Source organism: Alosa pseudoharengus, unplaced genomic scaffold (genome assembly GCF_046254945.1).
Source record: "Alosa pseudoharengus isolate Yale_2024_CS ecotype anadromous, Long Island Sound unplaced genomic scaffold, YU_APseudo_1.1 YU_APseudo_1.1_scf_11, whole genome shotgun sequence".
NCBI classification, from domain to species: domain Eukaryota; kingdom Metazoa; phylum Chordata; class Actinopteri; order Clupeiformes; family Clupeidae; genus Alosa; species Alosa pseudoharengus.
Window position 1 is genome coordinate 40635328 of NW_027468576.1, and position 24404 is coordinate 40659731.

The window sequence follows — 24404 nt, forward strand, 5'->3', positions numbered from 1 at the left end:
TTTAATTTGGTTATCAGGCTGCTCGCTATTTTTTTCCTGTGATAGACGACGTTGGTTAGCTTTACTGCAAACTGCTTTTCACTCTCCTTAGAGAACATTATGTCAATGTCAAAACATAATGTTAAATAGAGATAACATCATGTTAAACTAAGTTAACTCTTAGTTATCTCCTTTGCAGCAGATCTAATGTGAACGTTATGCGATCCATTTAATTGGGAACGCGTCTGCACTCACGAGAGGGAGAGAGAGCGGCAGGTTCCAGCTGGCTTGTAATTGTTGATAATTGATATCTCCTTATAAGAAACTTTTAAAAGGAAATAATGAAGGCAACAGTAGTTCCCACTACTGACCATTTAAAAACTGTGAGAGGGCCCAGCCGTAGGTACAGCACTAGCCATAGCGGAGCAGACAGAAGATAATTGAGAAATAAACGTGAATTAAAGCGACAGTGCACAATTTATACATTTGTTAAACTGCATAAAATTAGCAGCATTTTTAAGCCATTCATATTTTAAAAGAAATACTTTCCATACTAAATTATAGGCTATAAAAAATGTGTTTTTTTTATGTGTGTGTCGTTAGGGGGGGGGGGGGGAGGGGTTGTTGTGCGACCCGCAGGCCAATTTTCAAAACCCAATGTGGCCCTTGAGACGCGTTCCCAAGTTTGCCCACCCCTGCTTTAAAGGGACCATATGCAGTTTTGCTAATTTCTTTGCTGTTTTCTTGCTTTTTGCTCGCAATTTTCTCTACAGAGCCCCCCCCCCCCACACACACACACAGCTTCAGTGTATATAGTTTACGACACTCCTCGCTCGGTCAGTCTGCTGTTTCCTCTTTCCCTCGCCATCATAGGCGTGCATACATAGACACTAGGTGGTGCTAAAGCACTAGGAAGTTTGCCCTTTATCAACGAAAATGCCCTTTTTTTTTAATTATTAATATTAAGATTTTACTGAGGTCTGTTTTGAAATGATCTTTTGAAAACCTGAGCCATTAAAAACGACTGAAACAATGCCCCGAAATGAGCCACCTCCTTGCACACACCCGACCAGCCTATCTCTCTTCCTTTGTCACGTGAACTCGCGCAATCGCGCGCAGGGCACACCAGATGCGCAGCACCATAGCAGTTCAGTAAGCGTCTTCAGATAGCAGGCATGGTTGCTGACAGGCTGCTTCTCCCGTGCCCCATCAGCCAGGTAACATACAGATCAAGCAAAATCTTTCAGTTTGCCCTCTAAGCCCAACATGTAATAATGTTGTTGTGCAGTAAAATGTCTCATTCAGCACCAAACAAGAATTTTTGCCGACTGGTCACCTGATAAACTAGTTAGATGAAGCTAGATAAAGTTTTACGCTGTAGCCCAAATCAATGACAGATAATGTGACGACCACATACAAATAATTTTGGTAGATTTTGCAAATTTATGTGTTAAGAAGAACGTTTTCTGTTGTATATGTTTTGTTAGGCAACATGTATTAACACATTCATTTGTGACAGAAGAAACGGTAAGTTCCCCATTACCTGTGAAAAATGCCCATCTGCATTCATGTAATGACAAGTCAGTAGCCCACTATAACTCCTTCTCGTACTGTTTGGTCTCTTTATTGTCTTACAGATCAAGTAAAATCGTACAGTTTGCCCTCTAAGCCCAACGTGTAATCATTTTGTTGTGCAGTAAAATGTCTCATACAGCATCAAACAACTAGAAATGCAATTCCAAGGAATTACCAGTGCATGAAAATGCTAAAGTTGTGATGTAAAATATCATGTATAGTTAAAACAGATAATACAGAGATGGTTACTACGGTGATGCTAGGATAGACATGGTGGTTGCATAGCTTAATAAAAGTTGATAGTTTAAAAGTAGACTGTTTAAAAGCTGAATGTAGATAGTTTAAAAGTTGTTGATAGACAGTAGATAGTTTAAAAGTTGTTGATAGACAGCTAGTTTAACCCTTAGAACCCTAAGCTGTTTTTAGGGCATTTTCACTACCTTTATTCATAAGGATTTATTCTGGTCATTGTAAGTGCCACACACATATATTATATATTGTTTTTTTCAGGGGAGTCTAGGCTATTTAGATTCATTTCATGTATTAATACTAGCATTGATTTTATTTAGATTTTTAAAGAATTAAAATATAAAAAGTGTATTATAAAAATTCTTATATTTCGACATGTATCTCACCACAGCAAGCTCACAGCTCTACATGCATTTCATGTGTGTGTAGGGCAGACTGTCCTGAATCAGGCAATATAATTGCCATGTTGGAGGGATACTCTGGGGCTGAGCAATTTACAGAAATATTTGCTGTGTGATTTACGGAAATAAATGCCATTTTTTATTTAGTGATGAAAAATGACCTTTCTGCGATCCATATCTGTGACACGAACTGATCTGACCTGACCTGACCCGAGGTTGCGTGTTAGCCTGCGTGCCTGTGTGTATGCAGTCATAATAATTCTCAACTTTTTACTGCATTGCCATGAACAAAGTCAAAGGCAAAAAATGTGTTTATTTGTTGAACAAATTGGGATGCAATGTGAGCCTTGAATTGGATGCCATGCAGGAATTTGCTAGGATCTCAAACCCGGAATATGAACATGCTTTGCCATAGAGAAACACATGATAGCATTGGATTATAAACATGCTTTACCACAAGAACAGACAAAAACGTGGGGTAAGTCCAGCTATATGAAGTTATTATTTTGCTGTCACTTCGTCTGTTTTATAACCCAGAAGGATGTACTTGGTATCAAATGATAGCTCCGAGTCTCCTCTTTCATCTGACATGCGTGGCATATCTATGCGATCACGGGTCCGCGAGTAATTAAAACGAGAGTAATGAGTGTGCAGCGTTGGTTTGTGTACATGACGTTATTATTTTGCAGTCACTTCGTCTGGTTTTATAAGCCAGAAGGGTCGATAAACATGGTACCAATGGATAGCCCTGTGCCTCCTCTTTCATCTGATATGCTTGCCATATCGATGCGATCACGGGTTCGCGAGTAATTCAAACTAGAGTAATGTGTGCAGGTGAACGCAGAGAAGTATAGACTGTAAATATGATGCAATTTGATTTAATTTCATGATTTTTTTTAATTTTCATACTTGATCGTACAGACAAGTGTGTAGTCTCGTTGGAAAGCCCCACTTCTGCTCTGTCGTGCAATAAAGGTTTCATCTCGCTGCGACGAACCGTTCCGGACCAATGTAACAGAGAAGAAAGGGTGTGTTTTTTGACACACTTTGCGTCAATCGGGTTCTAAGGGTTAATAGATAGTTTAATGATAGTTTAAAAGTAGACCGTTTAAAAGTTGAAGGTAAATAGTTTAAAAGTTGTTGACAGACTGGAAGTTGAATGAATGTTGATATTCAAATAGTTTAATGGCTGTGTATAGGTAGATATTTGACGATAACTGAAAGTTGGAATGGCTCTAATGTTTGCTAGCAGTTATGCTAAGATTTTTAATTCTGCTAACCATGCTACTTAATGTTTTATAGCAGTGCTAGCAATGCTAACATGCTAACCATGTTACTTAGCTAACTTAATTAACATTTTCTAGCAGTTTTGCTAAACATGTTAACTATGTTAGCAATGCTAACTATGTTAACCATGTGACTTAGCTAACCAAGCTTATCATTTTAGTAGTTATGCTAACTATGCTAATTAGCATGTTAACAATGCTAGCATGCTACCTATATTAACCATGTTACTTAGCTAACCTAGCTAATCATTTTTAGCAGTTTTGCTAAAATGCTAACTAGCATGCTAACTATGTTAACCATGTTACTTAGCTAACTTAGCTAATCATTTTTAGCAGTTATGCTAACTAGCATGTTAGCATGCTAACTATGCTAACCATGTTACTTAACTAACCTAGCTAATCATTTTTAGCAGTTTTGTTAAAAATGCTAACCATGTTACTTAGCTAATCATTTTTAACAGTTTTGCTAAAAATCTATTTAGCATGCTAACTATGCTAACCATGTTACTTAGCTAACCTAGCTAATCATTTTTAGTAGTTTTGCTAAAAATGGTAACTAGCATGCTAACATGCTAACTATGCCAAACATGTGACTTAGCTAACCTAGCTAATCATTTTTTATCAGTTTTGTTAAAAATGCTAACATGCTAACTAGCTACAGTAGGTAGGAGTCATAGTTGATGACAAGTTAAAAGTTGTTGATAGACAGCTAGTGAATGTATATAGTTTAAAAGTTTAAAAGTTGAATGTAGATAGTTTAAAAGTTGTTGATAGACAGCTAGTTTAATAGATACATTTGAATGTAATACATAGCGTATGTGTATGTACTGCCTTTAAGCACTTTGTTACATTGTGAGACGTCAAGATTTTCTGAGGCTGGCGGCTCGTCGGACCGAAGTTGCAAGTTGCTGTATTTTCCGCTCGCAGACGCTAGGGGAATCAAGACGGCCACCATTCAACCCAGAAAAAGTCATTTAACCATTCCAATGACTCAGAAAGCTAAAAAAAACATAAAAGCTAAAGTTTCCCTTTAAAGCATGCAACACAATCAGCGCACAAAGCTCTGATATGCTGTGGAACGCTAGCCTGGGTGCCATTCCGAACTTAGTCCCGCCCACAACATTTGAGGTCGGGAAGTTCGGTCTGGCATTGCTTCATTGTGGTGGAAGTATGCTGGCCCTATATCGGGCAGACCAATCAAATCGGGCTTTACGATGATGGACAGGTGAGCAACAGTGCCTGGTCTATCACGTCATCTGAGCACGCTTAGATTAGGCTTATGTTTGAAACAAAAACGCTGTGGCTAGAAGGATACATGGCTTTTAAGACCCCATATGGAAAATTCATATTATTTAATGAGGTTGTATCACTGAAAACGATTATTTCTGAAAACTTTGGCCAAAGTTGAGATGTGGGAAAACTCGTGGTTTCACTTTCGTCAAGGGAAAACATCGCTGTTGCATTGCGACATGTTTCCTCGTTCGTTTGAAATCTCTGATTGACCACCTGTTCGAGGGATTTGCGACAGCCTTTCCCAGCTGTTTAACATGTTTGTAGCATATCACTGTTCAACAGAATTATTTTTAAAAACGGAGGGGATATAGGAGAAGAAGGATGGTTCGTGTGTTTTCTTCCTACACCACACGGTAAGCTATTTTGTTGCTCTGATTGGTTAGGTCTATCCAATTGAGTGCAGAGGCATTCCCCCCCTATATCGGTTGAAACACGCCCCATAATTACGTCCCAATGGAGCAGTATCAGACTCATATTCTGACAAGAATTGAGTATGACTACGTCAGGCTAGTGGAACGCTGCAATACCACCAAACCAGATTGCCATTGTTAAAAGGAACTTTTAAATGAAGAGCAATCCAGTGCATGGATCCTTGGGGGATTGGGTGGCTATGGATCACAGAGGTACACAGAAGCACACATGGGACAGTGGCTGAAACGGTTAGATTATTTTAATCCTTTAACGGTTAGATTATTTTAAGTAGAGAGGCTGTTTATTGTGGCCGTTAGATTATTTTAAGTAGAGAGGCTGTTTATTGCGGCCGTTAGATTAATTTTAAGTAGAGAGGCTGTTTATTGCGGCCGTTAGATTATTTTAAGTAGAGAGGCTGTTTATTGCGGCCGTTAGATTAATTTTAAGTAGAGAGGCTGTTTATTGCGGCCGTTAGATTATTTTAAGTAGAGAGGCTGTTTATTGCGGCTGTTAGTTTAAAGGCCACATGGTGGGGAGGGCCAAGTCTCCAGTGGTTCCTCTTCATGCTTGACTGCCCTCATCTCCAGGTCCTTGCTGTGTGTAAACACGCGTCCTGTTGTCTCTGTGATATCATTGAGCGTGTGTTCCTGTGTGGATTGGGAGTTTGTGCACCATGTCTACGGAGTCTTAATCCTGTTGCCAGGTGTCAGTTACAGTCTTACCCAAGATGATGCTGAGAAGAGGACTGCTGATGTGCCTGCTGCTGCTACGGTAACTACCACACACACACACAGACACTAGGCTGATTTGACCCAGATTAGACCGTGTTCGAAGTCAGACCATTCAGTTTCAGGTGTTCTGTGGAAAGCTCTGTTTGCTGAAAAGGTTTTGGAGTGAAATGCCCTTGTGTGTTCCTAGTTGTTCTAGTGAGATGCCCTTGTGTTGTTCTCACACCAGTGAGATGCCCTTGTGTGTTCCTAGTTGTTCTAGTGCAGTGGTTCCCAAACTTTTAACAGGCATGTACCCCCTGAGACATTATGATCTTCCGGAGTACCCCCAACACCACCAATTGTTAACAAGGTTTTTTTTAAATTGTTTTATTAATATTTATTTTTATCAATTTTGTCGAGAATAGTGAATAGGATCATAAACATATGATACAAATCTCATCAATAGTCAACATAGGCCTACAAATGTGCTGAATATAATGATTTTAAATAGATCTGCACCTAATCTCACACACAATCGTCTTGTTGAATGCAGTGATCTTATCTGGTGCTTGTCTTTGCCTTGTAACTGGAGATTTAACTCATTGAGCTTTCCAAATATATCGCTAAGATAGGCCAGCTTCGTCAAGAAATGTTCATTAGTGAACGTGCTTGCAGATTCAAACATGCGCTCTTCCTCCAAGAAGAGGAGACTCGGAGCTCAAACACGCGACAGCACTTTACCTCGGGAAAGCCACCTTGCCTCAATGTGAAACAGTACAGCCTTTTGGTCAGCTCCCATCTCGTCTCAAAGTGCGGAGAATAGGTACGCTTTTAAGGGCCGGGTCTTGATGAAATTCACCATTCTCACAACCTCGTTCAAAATCTAATTCAGGTCGGGACTAACTAAGCTGCCTTGACACGAGCGCTTCCCTATGAATAACACAGTGCGTCCATTGCGCATCGGGTGCTACCTGGGCCTAGGCTACAGATAAAAAAATAAATAAATAAAACTCCTGTTTTTCACGTCAGTTCGCACCCCACCTGGCATGTCTCCGCGACCCAGTAGTGGGTTGCGACCCACAGTTTGAGAAACGCTGTTTTACCCTCTCTGTCTCCACTCTCAAATATTTTGTTAATGCGTAGAAAATAAGTTTTTAATGTGCAGTGCAAATGCGGAAGTTAAGTTATCAACGTGGGATAGAGAAAATGTTTGAAAAGACATACTGTAGGCTATGACTTAGATCTTTTTCGCGTACCCCCTGAAATCAGTCCACGTACCCCAGTTTGACAACCGCTGTTCTACTGAGATGCCCTTGTGTGTTCCTAGTTGTTCTAGTGAGATGCCCTTGTGTGTTCCTAGTTGTTCTGGTGAGATGCCCTTGTGTGTTCCTAGTTGTTCTAAACCCAGTGCTTTGGCAGGTTGGCACGTGGAGAGAGGAGGCATGGCAGGAGGTCTCATGGGCTGGAGATGTTCTTCAGCAAAGGAATCGTCCTTGTGGTCAAAGGTAAGATTTGTGTTTGTAAAAAAGGAAAACATCTTTTCACAGGTGTTAGAGATTCCTTGCATACGTCTGAATCTCAGATACACCTGTGTGAAACTCCTTTGCACAATTCTTCAATCAGCAATCATTCCTTATTCATAAGAGATGCCATGTCTGTTCTATGTTGCTATTTGCAAGTATGGATCTAATGCACATTTGGACAAAGTACTGTATTGCCTATTTGGTGAAGAAAACAGTACAAAAGGTGTTTTCTGTAGGTCTATTTTGATGAAAAATTACAAGTTGTAGTTCAATGAAATGTGGCTTGTCTAGGTGTTTACTGTAGGTCTTACATGTCAATGACAGTTACATCTTAGGAGGAATGAATACATTATTTTTTATTCAGTACATTTTGTCTTTTCACAGTTTTTTTCTGATATCTGAAAAATTAGAAAGAAATGGAACAGACAACAAAAATGCTCATTTTGAGAACTAGATTTTGCATTTTGTTGTCCAGTGTGTAATGATTGATTGAACTCACACAGTGATTTGACAACAGGATGTGTTGTTTGAAGGCAAGATTTGCTTTTGCTGCATGTTTTAAGTGTTTTGAGAGAGTAACAGCCTTTTGCAAGCAAAATGTGTCATTTTGTCCAGAGTGCTTTTGTCCAGACACGGGTGTTAACTGTTTTGAGAATGTGATGTCAGAGTTGACACAAGCATCAAAATGATCGAAAAAAACTGTAACTATCTTGATGAAGTGAACTAAAAATAGTACTTAGAGTGTCCCAGAGTGTAATATCAAATAAATAACAATTTCATAATATATGACGTTCACACATGAAACACATGCTTCATGCTGAAGAATACTGGTGTTGTGTATTTCCTCATGTTCCCCCTGACTGTTGTCTGACGGTCCACTCTGCAGGTGCCAATCCCACGCCTCCTCAGATCCGTATTCTGGTGCCCCCCGCCGGTCAGTCTGGTCGCGGGCACTCCGCTGTCCTGTGCGTGGTGACGGGTCTCCACGCGGGCATCGTAGACCTCACCTGGAGCATCAACCACGCCACGGCCCAGCGGGCACAGGTCAGCGCACAGACGGTGCGTCAGGCAGACGGGACGTTCTCCGCCAGTGCCGTCCTCTTCCTGTCGGCCGGGGAGTGGAGTCCTCGGCACACGTACCGTTGCTCCGTCACACAGGACAGGCGGGTCTACTGGGCACAGGCCCGGCCCGACAGCTGCTGGACCTGACGCCGCTGGAGCCAACTGGGTCCATCCCCACATCATCTCTAGGTCCATCCCCACGTTATCTCTAGGTCCATCCCCACATCATCTCTAGGTCCATCCCCACGTTATCTCTAGGTCCATCCCCACATCATCTCTGGGTCCAGACCCACATCATCTCTGGGTCCAGACCCACATCATCTCTCAGAGGATTTCTTCTAATATCGGACAGTGTCTGTTCAGCTGTGTCTACACGCACATCATTTCTCACAGGGCTGCTGATGCTGATGCTGTGGTCTCTGCTCTGGATGCTGATGCTGATGCTGTGGCCTCTGCTCTAGATGCTGATGCTGTGGCCTCTGCTCTAGATGCTGATGCTGTGGTCTCTGCTCTGGATGCTGATGCTGTGGCCTCTGCTCTAGATGCTGATGCTGTGGCCTCTGCTCTAGATGCTGATGCTGTGGTCTCTGCTCTGGATGCTGATGCTGTGGCCTCTGCTCTGGATGCTGATGCTGATGCTGTGGCCTCTGCTCTAGATGCTGACGCTAATGCTGTGGTCTCTGCTCTGGATGCTGACGCTAATGCTGTGGCCTCTGCTCTAGATGCTGATGCTAATGCTGTGGCCTCTGCTCTGGATGCTGATGCTGTGGTCTCTGCTCTGGACGCTGATGCTGTGGCCTCTGCTCTGGACGCTGATGCTGTGGCCTCTGCTCTGGATGCTGATGCTGATGCTGTGGTCTCTGCTCTGGATGCTGATGCTGATGCTGTGGCCTCTGCTCTGGACGCACGCTTTCTGTGGCCATACTGATGGTGCCAACTGTGTTTACACAGACATTGTATTTCTCATAATATCAGACTGACATACAGTTTTTTTCAGTCGCTAACAAGCGTTTATCTAACCAGTTGTCACATTTTTAAAACTCTAAACACAATTAGCACAGTATCAGTCTTTTGTGGCCATACCATTCACACATTTCATGTCATTTCTACACAATATGCAGTCAGTGAACACATTTCCACAATGCCTAAAGTTTCTTAAAAAACAAGCTATACCTCCCAACATCCCACAATAGCAAAAACAATATTCCAAACCTTAGATACAGTATAAAAACCTCTGCTTCTGCTACCAAGCGGTATTTTCACATCGCCTTGGATACTGTAATATCAGATGCGATATTGATGAAAACATGTGGCCTTACCCTGAAGATCGCAGAGATTAGATACAGTAATTTTGTGCTTTTTTTAGTAACACCCCCCCGCCCCCCCCTGGGCTTTTTGCTGTTGTTTTTTTTGTTCAAAATGCTCTTGTGTGTTTCATGGATATATTGTTCACTGTAAGAAATACTGTACAAAATGTTCTGTTCTATCATACTGTAAACAGTATTGCTTTTGAGTGTGAACATAACATGTGGACATACTGTACAGTTCCCAACCAAGAAATTTAGTGTAAAAGGGTCAGTGACAGATAAAGGTTGGTAAGATGAGAAAATTAAAAATATGTTTAAACCTTTAAAACAAAACATGCCTGAGGTTTGCTAAAGTGTATACTTTGTATTTCTGTTGTATTCATATTATTTGTGAATACATTTGACGTGTATGCTATTTTTTAACAAAAGATAGAACTAACAGCCTGTTAAATTGTCAAATGGTGTAACCACAAAAATGACAAATATCTAATATTTCACACCTCCTAGAGTTTATGCAATTGCTCTCATGAAATTATTAGTTTATTTTGTAATATCCTATGAGAATATGTTTTATTATATTTATTTCTAAATTTAAATTATATGGGTTTTTCATTGTACTGAGCAAGACCATATGCTGTAAATATCTTGTTTTCTGTCTATTCTTTGACCATTTGAGTAAAAATGGTTTAAACAACCATTATTACAGTAGAGTATTAAATCATTATCCATATAAAATTTTTTGTACATTATTAGTATTTTAGACAAAATACTGGTTACACCAATTGACATAAATCGGTTACACCAATTGACCATAATACGTTTATAGCAATAGGACAAGAAATTGACACAGAAAATAGGCATCAAGGTAAACTGAATTGAATATTTTGATATGTATTCATGTCATTCATCATATTCCATATCAAATATCATTTCATAACATCAATGAAAAAACTTATTATTATTCTGACGCAAAGTTTTTTCCTATCTTACACTTCACTTTTATTAAATAATGTGCCCAGGGGTGTGGCAATTACCGACATAAGGTGTGGTCTGGCACATGATATGACTAAAAATCTATATTATACCGTCTAAAAAGCATTATGCCACTGACCAAGAAAAGCCTGGTCTATAGCGAAAGGCGCATATGAAACACGTCACTGTCACGAGATGTAAGCAGCAATTCCTCTGCAGAATAAATGTCCTTAGGTTATTTATTCAGTCATTCGAACATTATAGGGGGAAGTTTTGCTTTTTTCAGGCTATGTTTTTGCTGGTAACCCATTGTCAGTCAATATTGAAAGTAATTAACTGTGTATAACTGTTTTGTCGTTGACTATGACACCACAGTGAAGTTAGTTTCACGTTGCCTATATGTTCAATTAATAGACAAGTGCAGATGTGTGTAGCCTATACTCTACTCGATTTTAGTAAAGAATGGCTTAGTGGAATACCTGTTCCATACGGTCTTGCGTACAAGCAGATTCCTTCAAATACACCGCTGACTATAAAAATACTGATGCGCTGTTTGAAGTTGCCCTGCATGCTGTTAAAGGGAATGACAGATGTCCTCCTCATTGGTTTAAAGGATGTTAAGCCCAAAACACACCCATGACTGATTAAGAAACATAAGAGCCACCTTTTTGCGCCAGGCACCTGACGTTTGATAACAAAACCACCCCGAATGTGGACTGGACAAACCCCTAAATGTATTTATGCTATTTGCTAGTGACCATGCATTTTAGATTGCTAAATTAGGGCCCAAAGTGTGTGTGAGAGAGAATAAGAGTGAGTGAAAAAGTGGGTATGATAATTTCTTAACAACCAACCAACAGCAGGATCTGCGTTCACATGCACTCTGTGGCGAGACAAGTTTTTCTTGCTTGTAAGTGGCATCCATTGGGGGACAAGAGGCACATTTTATATATAATAAATGTATTTATATTATTTATTTACAATTAGTGCGTTATTAACGGCGTTAACGGAAACCTATTTTAACGGCGTCAATTTTTTTATCGCGAGATTAACGTTCATTTTGGTGTAACAAACTTTGTAGTTTTTTCCTAGTTTTGCTGTTGCAACAACTAGAACAACTACAACACCACACCGATCTAGTACGACGGAGTATTAGGGCCACACATGAAGAAAAAGAAATTTTTGCCATGGCGAGATTAAACTCGACATTTCGAGAATAAAGTTGAAATATCATATCTACTTTAATCTCAACGTGTCGACTTTAAAGTCGACATGCTGACATTAAACTCGCAATAGGCTACTGTTTAAACATAGCCTACACAGTTTAAGCTATGTAGCCTACACTAATACACAATATGTTACATGAAAAATGGGCTTCAAATAGGTGTTATTTGAGATAGATTGCTAGATTGCAGATATTTAAATAGATTGCGTCTTGTCTGTTAACTACTCATTGCCGTCATCGTGAAGTGCTGTCTCGCGGTTATGGAAATACCATGCACTATGCCGTTTAGGCTAAATAGCTAGAATAATGATATAATGTTTCTATACAAAATGTTATTTCACTCTGTTTTACGTGGGTAAGGCCACTGCACATCCAAATAACTGCCCTTCATGAATGACTGCCCTTTCACAGGCCGTCACTCTCCATAGGATAACATGGCAAAACTCATTTTTCTAAAACTGCTTTTCCATGTCTCACCTGCAATACGTATAGGAGGCTAGAAACACAGGTATAGCCTAAGCATATATTTTGATCCCGTGAGGGAATATGTGTGCACTTTATAAATGCACTATGTGTGCATGTAGGTAGGCTACTAGCCTACATGGGGTGGTCGGGAGGACAGCTTCATTCGTCCCTCCATAGTCATTCAGCAATAGGCTGTTTTGCATCCATTACAAACAAGCAACGTGAAAGTCTAGGATTGGGGAGAGCGCCTAGTCTAGTGCATAAGCATGAAGTTGAACCTTTTAGATGAAAAACACTCTTTAATAATAGGCCTACAATAAATAAATAAACCGCTAATGACGTTTAGGCTACTTTTGACCATCGCATTTATCGCCTGTGACCTAACAGCAAAGGCTGAGCAACGGAGGTTAATATGTTCTATGTTTTGTCCACATGATATAGGCCTATGTCTAATCATTGTTGCACTCGAACACTCTGAATCATTGTTGCACCTGTTGCATTGTTTCATTCGTCCTCCCTTTCAATCGTCCCGAGCGGTCGTTCTCTCTCCAAACTAACTTTATTCTCAAAATGTTGAGTTTAATGTCGACATGGCGACATTAAAGTCGATACGTCGAGATTAAAGTCGATATTACATTTCAACTTTATTCTCGAAATGTAGAGTTTAATGTTGACATGGCGACTTTAAAGTCGACCTGTCGAGTTTAATCTCGTCATGGCAAAAATATTTTTTCCTTCATGTGTGGCCCTAATACTCCGTCGTAGATCTAGTCAGACCGGAAACTAAACAATACGCACTGACGAATGGAATGGAACGTTTTTATGTGCTGCATACACGCCCCCTTTTAGGGGGAAGATGACTGATATGGAAATCTATGCTGCATCAAAGTGGAGAGCGCAACGTGCTTATAGTAAACTTAATAAATCTTGAAACAAACATGAATAAAAGGCACAAAATAAGGTTGGTGTAAGAGTTATCTGTGTGTTTATGGGATTAATGTGACCATGTTCCTATGTTTTGCTCTCCAGTTTACTAACAGGAGTGTCACGAATGTATCGATAGGCACAGTCAAACTGCCCGTGGCTAACTATAATTAAGTTCTGCAAGCTTAACTTTACATGTCATAACATCAACTAAACATAAGTCACACATTCATTCTATCACTTGTAATATGAACGTAGCCTATTTCCTACAACTAGGTGAGATAATTAGCTATGTTATACTGAAGTTCCACAGTTAGCTAGCTAGCAAGCTTACCGTTTTGCATGGGATATTATGGTAAATTTGTATAATACTGGGGTATTGCAAACGAATTAGGATGAGTAAGTTACATAAACATAATTCTTCATAACTGCCGTGTTAGTGAAATGATTGAATGTCCTGTGAATTAATAACTAGATGTAACGTCAACGTGTGATTACTAGCTGTCTTTCAATGATATAATGTTAACATGTTTTCAGCTAAAATGGGGCGTGATGCAGATCAAATGTATCTTTATGATGATGCGCCGTTAGTAGGCTACGTAAAGGCATGCTGCACACACTTGGTTGGGCTAACGAGCCGGCCAAAGAGTAGTAGCCTAGGCTGACGCATTAGTTGTGCGCCGCCAAAGATTTTTTCACTGTCACTAATTCTGTTATCAACATTCCTCTTTGGCTGCTGCTATTTGCGATGCACTCTGCTTTCGACATTCATTTACATTAGATTCCATTCTTTTCAATACAACTCCGCACACCAGCATCGCACTTTGCAGCCGTGTAAATCACGGTTCAGTTATATTCCATAAAATCCATTGTTCATCCAGTGTTGCACTCATGTTGAAAAGTTCCTTATTTTCAACTGAACTCAAAGATAATGAATATAGTATGAAAATAATATTTTCTGTTTGTTATGCCCTTTATAATGTGTGTAGGCCTACATTTTGTGCATGCACTTCTGCAGTAGCATTTATTTCAGTTTATATCAGCTATATTTCTGAAGAATATATTATGTTGCCTCAGGTCTGCTGCACATCTTTTGAAATAATCAAATAGACTTATGTCTTAAAGTTCAGTTAATAAAGTAACTTGCTTTGCTTTCATTTGAATCCCAATCAAGATAAACAATAATTGCTTTATTGGTAATATGGACTCCTGGAAAGTTCAGAAATGCTAAATAATAGAATTTTAATCATATGATAAAATATGTGATTAATCGTGATTAACTATAGGAATTCAGCGATCAATCGTGATTGAAATTATTAATCGTTTGACAGCACTTTTTATAATTTGAACATACTGTTTACATACATCATAATAAAATATTAAAAAATAATTATGGAAGTTTAAATTTAAAATGAAAAGCTTTGACATTTCAAAAATCGCTTAAATTGCAATCAATTAAACCCTTTTAAAGCTATTGTTCATGCTAAACAGTTAGTCACTATTTAAATTATAAAAATAATATAATTGGCACCTAAAATTACATACTCTTGGTCCTGAATCTGATCAAACTGGTCTCAAACAGAAAAGAGTCAAATGGTGTAACCGGTTACACTATTTGACATTTCTATTTAAAAGCAAAATTTGCAGGCATTATTATGGACAACTATATACACACAGTTTTGACATTAAATTGAAAATTTTATGATTATTATGATTTATCAACATTTTTAAAAGGTCATAACATTTGACATGTAACCTAAGCTTGCCTGGCCATGGCCTAAAAACACAATTATGTTACTTTAAGAGAGTTGCTAACCTTGACTCATAGCAGTTGGGGTCTTGAAGGGTCCTTCTCTATGACATAATTTCCTGTCACATGATTCTCTGACATAATACATACAAAATTGCTCCTTAAATGGTGGTTACACCACTTGACATTTTAAGTGGTTGATGTGACAGACACGATTCCCCATATTAATTCAAACATTCAGAACAATGGGGTTTCATTACTTGTATTAAATATAGAAAAGTTCTTGTGCAAGATCATGCCAGATTATTTTAGAAGGGATTCTGGAGAGAATTTCACATTTTTTTCAGCAAGTGTAATTATTTGGTTCATGTTTTTGTGGTTACACCGTGTTGACAATTTTACCCAAATTCAGTTAATATTCTTTCAAAATTAATTAAAATCCAAAACTTTAAGATTAGGATTTGATGAAAATGATATTTGAAAATAATTTGTCAAATTATTTTCAAATTGTAACAATTTTAAATGTATGTAACCCATATGTACACAAAAAAATGAGCATCACGTCATTGACCCAAAAACGGTGGATTGCATGTTTTGCATGCAAATACCTGTAAAACTGAAACATAAAAGTCTATGCAGTTTTTGTAATGTCAACAATTCAGTTCCAGTAGTTACGTTCCATCGGTTACGTCATTTGTTTACGCCGCCATTTTGGCAGGGAACTGATCAACGAAAAAATGAATGGCGAGAATTTCACAGAGACTGATGAGAGTAGGTTTAGGGTGTCAGAATACACCACACATATTACTCCATTTGAAATAATCAACTACATAAGAAAGCTAAACCGATTGAATATTAGCGATCCGTACAATGCCCCAGGTGTACTTTTTAAAAACATAGAGGATAACTTGTCTATAGCCCTGCCAGCGCTCGGTTACCCAGACATCTACAACTATTTAATTAACTTCCCTTCGTCCTATTCCGGTGACTCGCTGAAGTCGTATAAAAGTCTAGAAGGATACAAGTGGACTGTGTCCGGATTTGTGTCTTGTTTACAAATGTGGAAACTACCAGCACAAAAGAACTGCGCAATCATTACTGCGAGGGTAAGAGAGAGGCACTTCAAGTTAGTTTACGTTACCGTTAGCAACAGCTAAAGTATAGTCTATGATCATTGCTAACAATTTTAGCCATACATTACAGAGTATAGGGATAAGGCTATCCTAGAAATAAAAAGCTTAACCAAATGTCATGATCCTATTACAGGTAAATCATTCTCAAAGGCTCAATGACCCCCAATTAAAGCCATGGATTGTGGTCAGGAAGGATGGTGTAGTGTTAGGAGCTCACTGCAACTGCACAGCAGGGTTTGGGGAGTGCTGCTCCCATGTATCCGCTACATTGTTTAAATTATGGCAATATAGTGCTACTGATGAGGAGGCGTCAGTGACATCGAAGAAATGCAAATGGTCAACAACAAGTGATGAATCGGTAAAAAGGTTGCCATATCAAGAAGGGAAAGACATTGTGTTTAACAACTCTCAGCGTGTCAAAAAGCAGAGCTCTAGGGATGCAATGCTACCTGTAATCCCACCCCTTACTCCACAAGAGGTAGCAGCACTACATAAAAACCTCTCCGAGTGCCATACACAAGAGGGAAAGATCCTGAAACCAGCGTTTCTCTCTGTAGTCAGAGGCTATGTCTCCTCATATGTCCCCAAAGTCATCACGCTAAATCTGCCACAACCCCTGACACAGCTGTACACCAAGCATGCAAGAGAAGTTAGCCTAGCAGAGTTACAGGAGAGAGCAGAAACTCTGATTGCCCAAATAACCGTAACCAAAGAACAGGTAAAGTAGTTCATAGTTCGGGAAACAGGTTAAGGTGTAGGCTAATTTGGAAGGCTGACAGTTCAGTTGTTGTATTTTCAGAGTGACATTGTGGAGGAAGAGACTCGTGCCTAATCAAAGTCTAACATCTGGTTCGAACAGAGGAGTGGCAGGATTACTGCATCGACTTTCAGGGCAGCTGTAAAAACAAATTCCTCTTCACCTTCTGTGTCACTGATCAGGAAAATATGTTACCCCAGGTCTAATAGCTTCACTACTGAAGCAACCAGGTATTTCAAAGCATTGCAATAACCGTTTTTAGACTTTCAAATCTAAATGGCAATCAGCCTACATACACAACAGCATTCTGCCAGGGCTGAAGGACGTGCGAGGCAAACTAGCATACTAGCATTGCACACCTCGTAGGCTAATATTGTCTTGATCATATCCAAAGTAAATCAGTATCGCAAACTCACCATGTAGCTAGAAGAGGATCTTTATTTGATGCAAATTCTTCAAATCTTGCTGAAAATCCATTTGAGACAGATTTGGCCAACTACAATTTCGTGCAAAATAACATCCTTTCCAACGATCTTGAGCAGTCATTGATTGGATCAGATTACATTTCAGTATACAGTATTTTGAAACCTGGGGGGCCGTTATTAGGACTTAAGAATTGAGACATCCGGGATAAGTTACTGAGCTGCGCTTAATGAATCCAAAACAAGAGCGTACAGGCTTAATTGGTTGGACAAAGACCAAGCCAGGATGAGCAGACACGGATTCATCAAGCCAGGTGAAACCGATCCTGGATAAGTGCGCGCTCACAGCTCTCTCAAATAGACCCCGCCACCGATCACAGATTCACTGATTCACCATGGCAACTAGAGTGGCTTCATTGCTTCTTCTACGGCAGCGGTTCCCAAACTTTTCCCCCCGCGTACCACCGCCTACATTCTGACTCGGCTCGCGTACCCCCACCATCCGACACATAAACACATAAAAATGTAACGCATTCTATAGATTCTATCTATAAAAATATTTAAAATGTTCATTTTATACCTGTCTGCCATTGCCTTTTTCATCTCGCGTACCCCCTAGAAGCAGCTCGCGTACCACCGGGGGTACGCGTACCACAGTTTGGGAATCCCTGTTCTACGCTGTAAAGTAGGTAGCGACAACAGCAACAGCTCTGTTTAGGAGAATATAGACCTCTGAAGTTCGCCTACAAAAAAGCTGCCATCTTTGACATTCGGTATCTGGCGATTTTTCCTATGGGAAAATAACATGGGGATTTTGAATAATCGCACCTGTTAAAGTCTCGTGGGGATGAAAAAGTCTGAAATGCAGACGTTTTCCTGAACACACTTTTGTCCTCTGCCTTCGAGTGGATACTGTGATCTCCGGCAAGTGAAGGCGGCACACTTAGATGTTTGCTACTCCAGAGCTAACTTGCAATGCAATTTGCCATAGGTAGTTAGCTTCAATTAACAACCGGATCTCCTTATATGGGCAAAGATGGCCGTTTTGGATCTTTTTTGTAGGCGAACTTCAGAGGTCTATTGCTAACTAGTGTCACGACCACCACGCACGAAATGGTTACAGCGCTCCCGTGGCGTCACATTGACCTCTCCAGAATAAGTCCCGCCTCCGTAACTTCTGTATCCATCCAACTTCCGGGCGTGGATTGTCTATGGGAAATAACATGGCGTTTCGAAATATCATACCGGTAAAACATCTGTAGGTAGCGAAGTTGAAAAAGCTGGTGGGCAGATTGGCCTACACACTTCTGCCATCTAGTTTCCACTGGATTTTTTGATTGTCGGTGCCGTTTAAGTAGTATACTATAGACTATACTACTTAAACGGCACCGAAAATCTAAAAATCCAGTGGAAACTAGATGGCAGAAGTGTGTAGGCCAATCTGCCCAGCAGCTTTTTCTACTTTGTCACCTACAGAGTTTGACAGGTACGATCTTTCAAAACGCCATGTTATTTCCCATAGACAATCCACGCCCGGAAGTTGGATGGATACGGAAGTTAGGAGGCGGGACTTATTCTGGAGAGGTCTATTGTAGCATGACCGGTGGGGAATGGCAAGTATGAAAAAGTTAATTAATGATCACAAATGTTTAAATAATGACAGTGGGTCTAATTATATGTGATTACAATGTGTAGTGGGCAGTGGAATAACTATTGGTTTCCGTTTGTGGTGACTGCTGACTGGGATAAGGGATGACATTAAATAGATCTTGGAACTTAGCCTGGTCTGGAGCAGGCTAGCTCCACAGAATGAATCGCCATGGTGACTTATACCATAACATATCCTACTGCCCCCTATCCCACTTTTTTTACCAAGATATCCTGGCTTAATCCCTTATCCTAGTTTGTGCAATAGGCCCCTGGTGTACTTTGATTGACTGCATGTACCTTGTGAAGTGAAAACAAGTGTTATTCTTTAACTCATTGAATGCCAAGCTGTTTTCGGAAGCTTTGTCCTAGAGTGCCAGCAATCTAGACCATTGTTGATGATTTTTGTACAGCCACAGCATATTCTGTGTTATAGCTATGAACACATACAATGGCTCGTTTGAAAGGTGAGACTTTAAGGTCTCAGTGGGTGCAAACCGTGTATTTCTACACGCCTCTGTTCCTGAGAAATCCCAAGCTAAACAGTGGCTAGTTTTCATCAAAATCCCTGTTTTTTTTTCTAGAAATGGAGATATTGCGTCCTTTATGAGTCACTATCACCGACATATTCGGCACTCTGGCAAGGGCGTGCCCTCTTGCAAGCGCGACTCGGCCTACCACCCACTCCGCTAGGCCCGGCTCGTGGTGGAGATGGAACTCCCTTCTCAGCACGGTGTTCAGTCACTCCTTGTAATGTTTTTGACCTGTCGTGGACTGAGTCATCTTGTCTTAGTAGAAAGGTGGACTCATCCAGCGTTGTCTGGCGAAAACGCACCTGCTGCAATATCTTTTTCTTTGACTTTTTCATTTCTCCCTTCAGCACCTGAGAAGTGTTGCCTGCAAAGTTTCTGGGAAGAGATCTAACGAGACCTGCCACTTAGTGATAAACCCACGAAAATAAATGACCTGATTTTGACCTGGCGTGCTTGTCACTGATAGGCTAATCAGTGACTGATTCGAAACAAAGCGGCAACCATCAAAAGCCGAGTTAAGATCAAACGTTCAGATAAAATGTCCAGATCTTGCGTTTTCATGAGTTTTCGATCGTCATATATTTCATTTCCATTCATCACAGAGTTCCCAAAATCACATATAAGGTGTGTTAGAGTGTCTAGTTTCGTAATAATAAAAAAAAAAGCTAAAAACGTAATATTACGTTTTTAGCACTCAACGCATTGGCACTCAATGAGTTAACAGAATCATTTCTTTTTGAGTCAGTTTTGCACTTTTCCAGTGTTTTGGTAAAGTTAGTGTGTGCAGAGAAAGATGTGTTAGTATATATTTAACAAAATGAGTTTTTGAGAAGAAAATGATCCATTTGGCCAATTGTGTTTTGTAGGTGTGAGTCTGTTAAAAGTTTAGAAAAAAGTATGGGTAAGCGCTTGTTAGCGATTGAAATAAACTGTAATTGTGTTTCTGTAAAGAAAATCATTGTATGGGCTCAGGAAAACCTCTGATAACCATACCTGTCAACACTCCCGTTTTTCCCGGGTTTCTCCCGTATTTCAAGGTCATCTCCCAACACCCTCCCGTTTTGTTATTTCTCCCGGAAAACTCCCGTAATTTGCATGGCCATCAAACTTCATTTTAAAATCATTGATCCATTCAGGTTGCCAGGTTGTGTATGAAATACACCCTACACATACACGATCACTTAGTTTCAATTTCAACCGTTTTGTCATAGGTTAAAACCTGGCAACCCAAAACCCAAATAAGGAAGCGGGTGCCAATTGCGCAGCCTGAGTCTCATCATAAGCAAGCAGTCTAGATGAATGGCCTACTCCAGAACTAACTGTTGTTTGGGAATTTAATTGATGAACACATCACATAAACTGTTATTGAGTGTTGTTGATACACTGAACTTGTTCCCTTGGAACCAAATCTGACAGCAAGCAGCTTTGGAGTTTTAGAAGTAGGCTGCAGGCAGGTAGCTGGTGGATATATAACTGGCATGCGTAAGGTAATGGTAAGGTAAAAGTAACGACCGAAATGCAGTGTCGAAACACGTGTATTAAATATGCAAACACAGATCCGGTATAAACACTGCCCCCCCCCCCCCCCCCCCCCGAAAAAAATCTCCCGTTTTTGGAAAGCTAAATGTTGACAGGTATGATGATAACCAGTGTCTATGTGCACAGTTTGATACTCGATTCAAAAACTTTAAACCATGCAACAGTCAAAATTGTGTTAAGACATGATCCAGAAAATACTGTACCACCATCTTATCTGGACCTGAGCTTGCTTTAAATGTTCATTTTCAACATTTTATCTGTTGTCTATATAATTTTGCTGCTAAATATGGGTTTACGACACTTGTGTAGTATTACATTCATGAAGGCCAAGTGGACCATAGTTTCTTTAAGCAGGTCAAAGCAGTCGGGAAAAACTGTAATAATAAACATTTATTGTCTTAAATTCTTAATGGCCTTTTCAATGAAAAAGAGAAAGGTTGGTGTTTATGGGATAGTAATGTGGACTCCACCATTTGAATGTGAAAAAAAGAAAGGTTGGTGTTTTGTTACTGATCAGATGTGCTCAGATGCACATGATGAAGTAGTTGCAGTAGTGACCTTAAGAAAAGGAGACAAGATGATTTGAATAATAAAAACATTTTGGTTGTAATCAGTCCAATATTTTTTATCTAAGTAATTATATGATGTAAACATGAATATTTTTGTTTCCTTTTTCGGTCTAACAGTTAAGGTCCTTACTATTGGCTTTTTGTTAAAAAAACGAAATACCCCCACACTTCCAATGTGAAAGAAGATGGAGCGTGGTGTATAACAGGTCGAGATCGTGAGAGAGGATGGAGCGTGGTGTATAACAAGTCAGGATTGTGAAAAAAGACAGAGCGTGGTGTATAACAGGTCAAGATCGTGAGAGAGGATGGAGCGTGGTGTATAACAGGTCAAGATCGTGAGAGAGGATGGAGCGTGGTGTATAACAGGTCAAGATCGTGAGAGAGGATGGAGCGTTGTGTATAACAGGTCGAGATCGTGAGTGAAGACGGAGCGTGGTGTATAACAGGTCGAGATCGTGAGAGAGGACGGAGCGTGGTGTATAACAGGTCGAGATCGTGAGAGGATGGAGCGTGGTGTATAACAGGTTGGCATTGTGAGAAAAGACGGAGTGTGGTGTATAACAGGTCGAGATTGTGACGCCATTTTCAAATTGCCGTTGAATAACAACAAAGCGCCACAACAGGCGCCACCTTGTGGCCGTACAAAGCTAATTTAATGTTATCAGAGTAAACCCGAGTAAACCAGACTCAAATAAAAATAAAATAGATAATTAAATTATATTAAATATTGTGATACTACTGTATTGATATAATTGCGTGCACAAAATATTGCGATACTGAACATGATATTTTTTTCCCCCACCGCTAGAGTGCAAAAGATTTTCTTTTTTTAATCAAATTATTGTTAGCCTCGTGTGTGTCCAGATATGGAGAATATGCAATGGATCTCTTACAAGCATGGTGGTCTAAGTAGTTGTAAATGAAAATATTAGTTTTTTATGTCACTTACTGTAAGTTATTTGTGAAATTACAGTAACAAATAGAGACACCAGTTGGACACCAGGTGGCGCTGTCTGCTCAGTGACTAAGTTGTGGAGTTCTCACTGGTGACACATGAGTTCACACTAAGGGCAAGCCGTTGACGGGAGCCAGATTAAACCCAGGAACAATGTGTCTCCTCCAGTCTCATAAACAACATGTCAGAGCGTTTACGGCAATGCAGGCGGCCGCTGCCAAGTCTGCGGAGTGTGACGTGTGATTCATAGCGTTGTGTGTTCGGCGCTCCGCAACACCATAAAACAGAATCACACTACAGTCACACTCACACACACACACACGACAGTCACACTCACACACACACACACGACAGTCACACTCGGCATAAAACAGAATCACACACACACACACTACAGTCACACTCACACACACACACACGACAGTCACACTCACACACACACACACGACAGTCACACTCGGGAACTGCAGCATTGGTGTCGGTAACAGCAGCAGAATACGTTGTGATGGTTGAAACGAACAGTCACACTTTTCCGTAGTTGTGTGTGTACACGGCCATAGTCACACAACACACACTCTTCTGTAGTTGTGTGTGTACACGGCCATAGTCACACAACACACACTCTTCTGTAGTTGTGTGTGTACACGGCCATAGTCACACAACACACACTCTTCTGTAGTTGTGTGTGTACACGGCCACAGTCACACAACACACACTCTTCTGTAGTGCAGAGCTGTCATGTTGTGGGAAGCGTACATGTAATTAGCATGATGGGCCTACAGAGCTCTGTGTGTGTGTGTGTGTGTGTGGGAAGCGTACATGTAATTAGCATGATGGGCCTACAGAGCTCTGTGTGTGTGTGTGTGGGAAGCGTACATGTAATTAGCATGATGGGCCTACAGAGCTCTGTGTGTGTGTGTGTGTGGGAAGCGTACATGTAATTAGCATGATGGGCCTACAGAGCTCTGTGTGTGTGTGTGTGTGTGTGTGGGAAGCGTACATGTAATCAGCATGATGGGCCTACAGAGCTCTGTGTGTGTGTGTGTGTGTGTGGGAAGCGTACATGTAATCAGCATGATGGGCCTACAGAGCTCTGTGTGTGTGTGTGTGTGTGTGGGAAGCGTACGTGTAATCAGCATGATGGGCCTACAGAGCTCTGTGTGTGTGTGTGTGGGAAGCGTACATGTAATCAGCATGATGGGCTTACAGAGCTCTGTGTGTGTGTGTGTGTGTGTGTGGGAAGCGTACATGTAATTAGCATGATGGGCCTACAGAGCTCTGTGTGTGTGTGTGTGTGTGTGTGTGTGTGGGAAGCGTACATGTAATTAGCATGATGGGCCTACAGAGCTCTGTGTGTGTGTGTGTGGGAAGCGTACATGTAATTAGCATGATGGGCCTACAGAGCTCTGTGTGTGTGTGGGAAGCGTACATGTAATTAGCATGATGGGCCTACAGAGCTCTGTGTGTGTGTGTGGGGGAAGCGTACATGTAATTAGCATGATGGGCCTACAGAGCTCTGTGTGTGTGTGTGTGTGTGTGTGTGTGTGTGTGTGTGTGTGTGTGTGTGGGAAGCGTACATGTAATTAGCATGATGGGCCTACAGAGCTCTGTGTGTGTGTGTGTGGGAAGCGTACATGTAATTAGCATGATGGGCCTACAGAGCTCTGTGTGTGTGTGTGGGGGAAGCGTACATGTAATTAGCATGATGGGCCTACAG

The 24404-nt window shown here is 40.6% G+C and overlaps 1 protein-coding gene across 1 annotated transcript; it reads left to right on the forward strand.

Moving 5' to 3' along the window:
* The first annotated feature begins 7328 nt into the window (after positions 1–7328).
* On the forward strand, positions 7329–8831 carry LOC143116541 (Ig lambda-2 chain C region). The gene is made up of 2 exons (XM_076277724.1): positions 7329–7409; positions 8314–8831. The coding sequence occupies exons 1-2, from the start codon at positions 7373–7375 to the stop codon at positions 8634–8636; spliced, it is 360 nt and encodes a 119-aa protein (XP_076133839.1). The 5' UTR covers positions 7329–7372; the 3' UTR covers positions 8637–8831.
* Positions 8832–24404: the final 15573 nt, after the last annotated feature.

Excerpts from the sequence above, each read along its gene's own strand:
- LOC143116541 (XM_076277724.1), top strand. The coding sequence starts at position 7,373 with ATGTTCTTCAGCAAAGGAATCGTCCTTGTGGTCAAAG. Across the intron at positions 7,410-8,313 it reads AATCGTCCTTGTGGTCAAAG|GTGCCAATCCCACGCCTCCT; the intron begins GTAAGATTTGTG and ends TCCACTCTGCAG.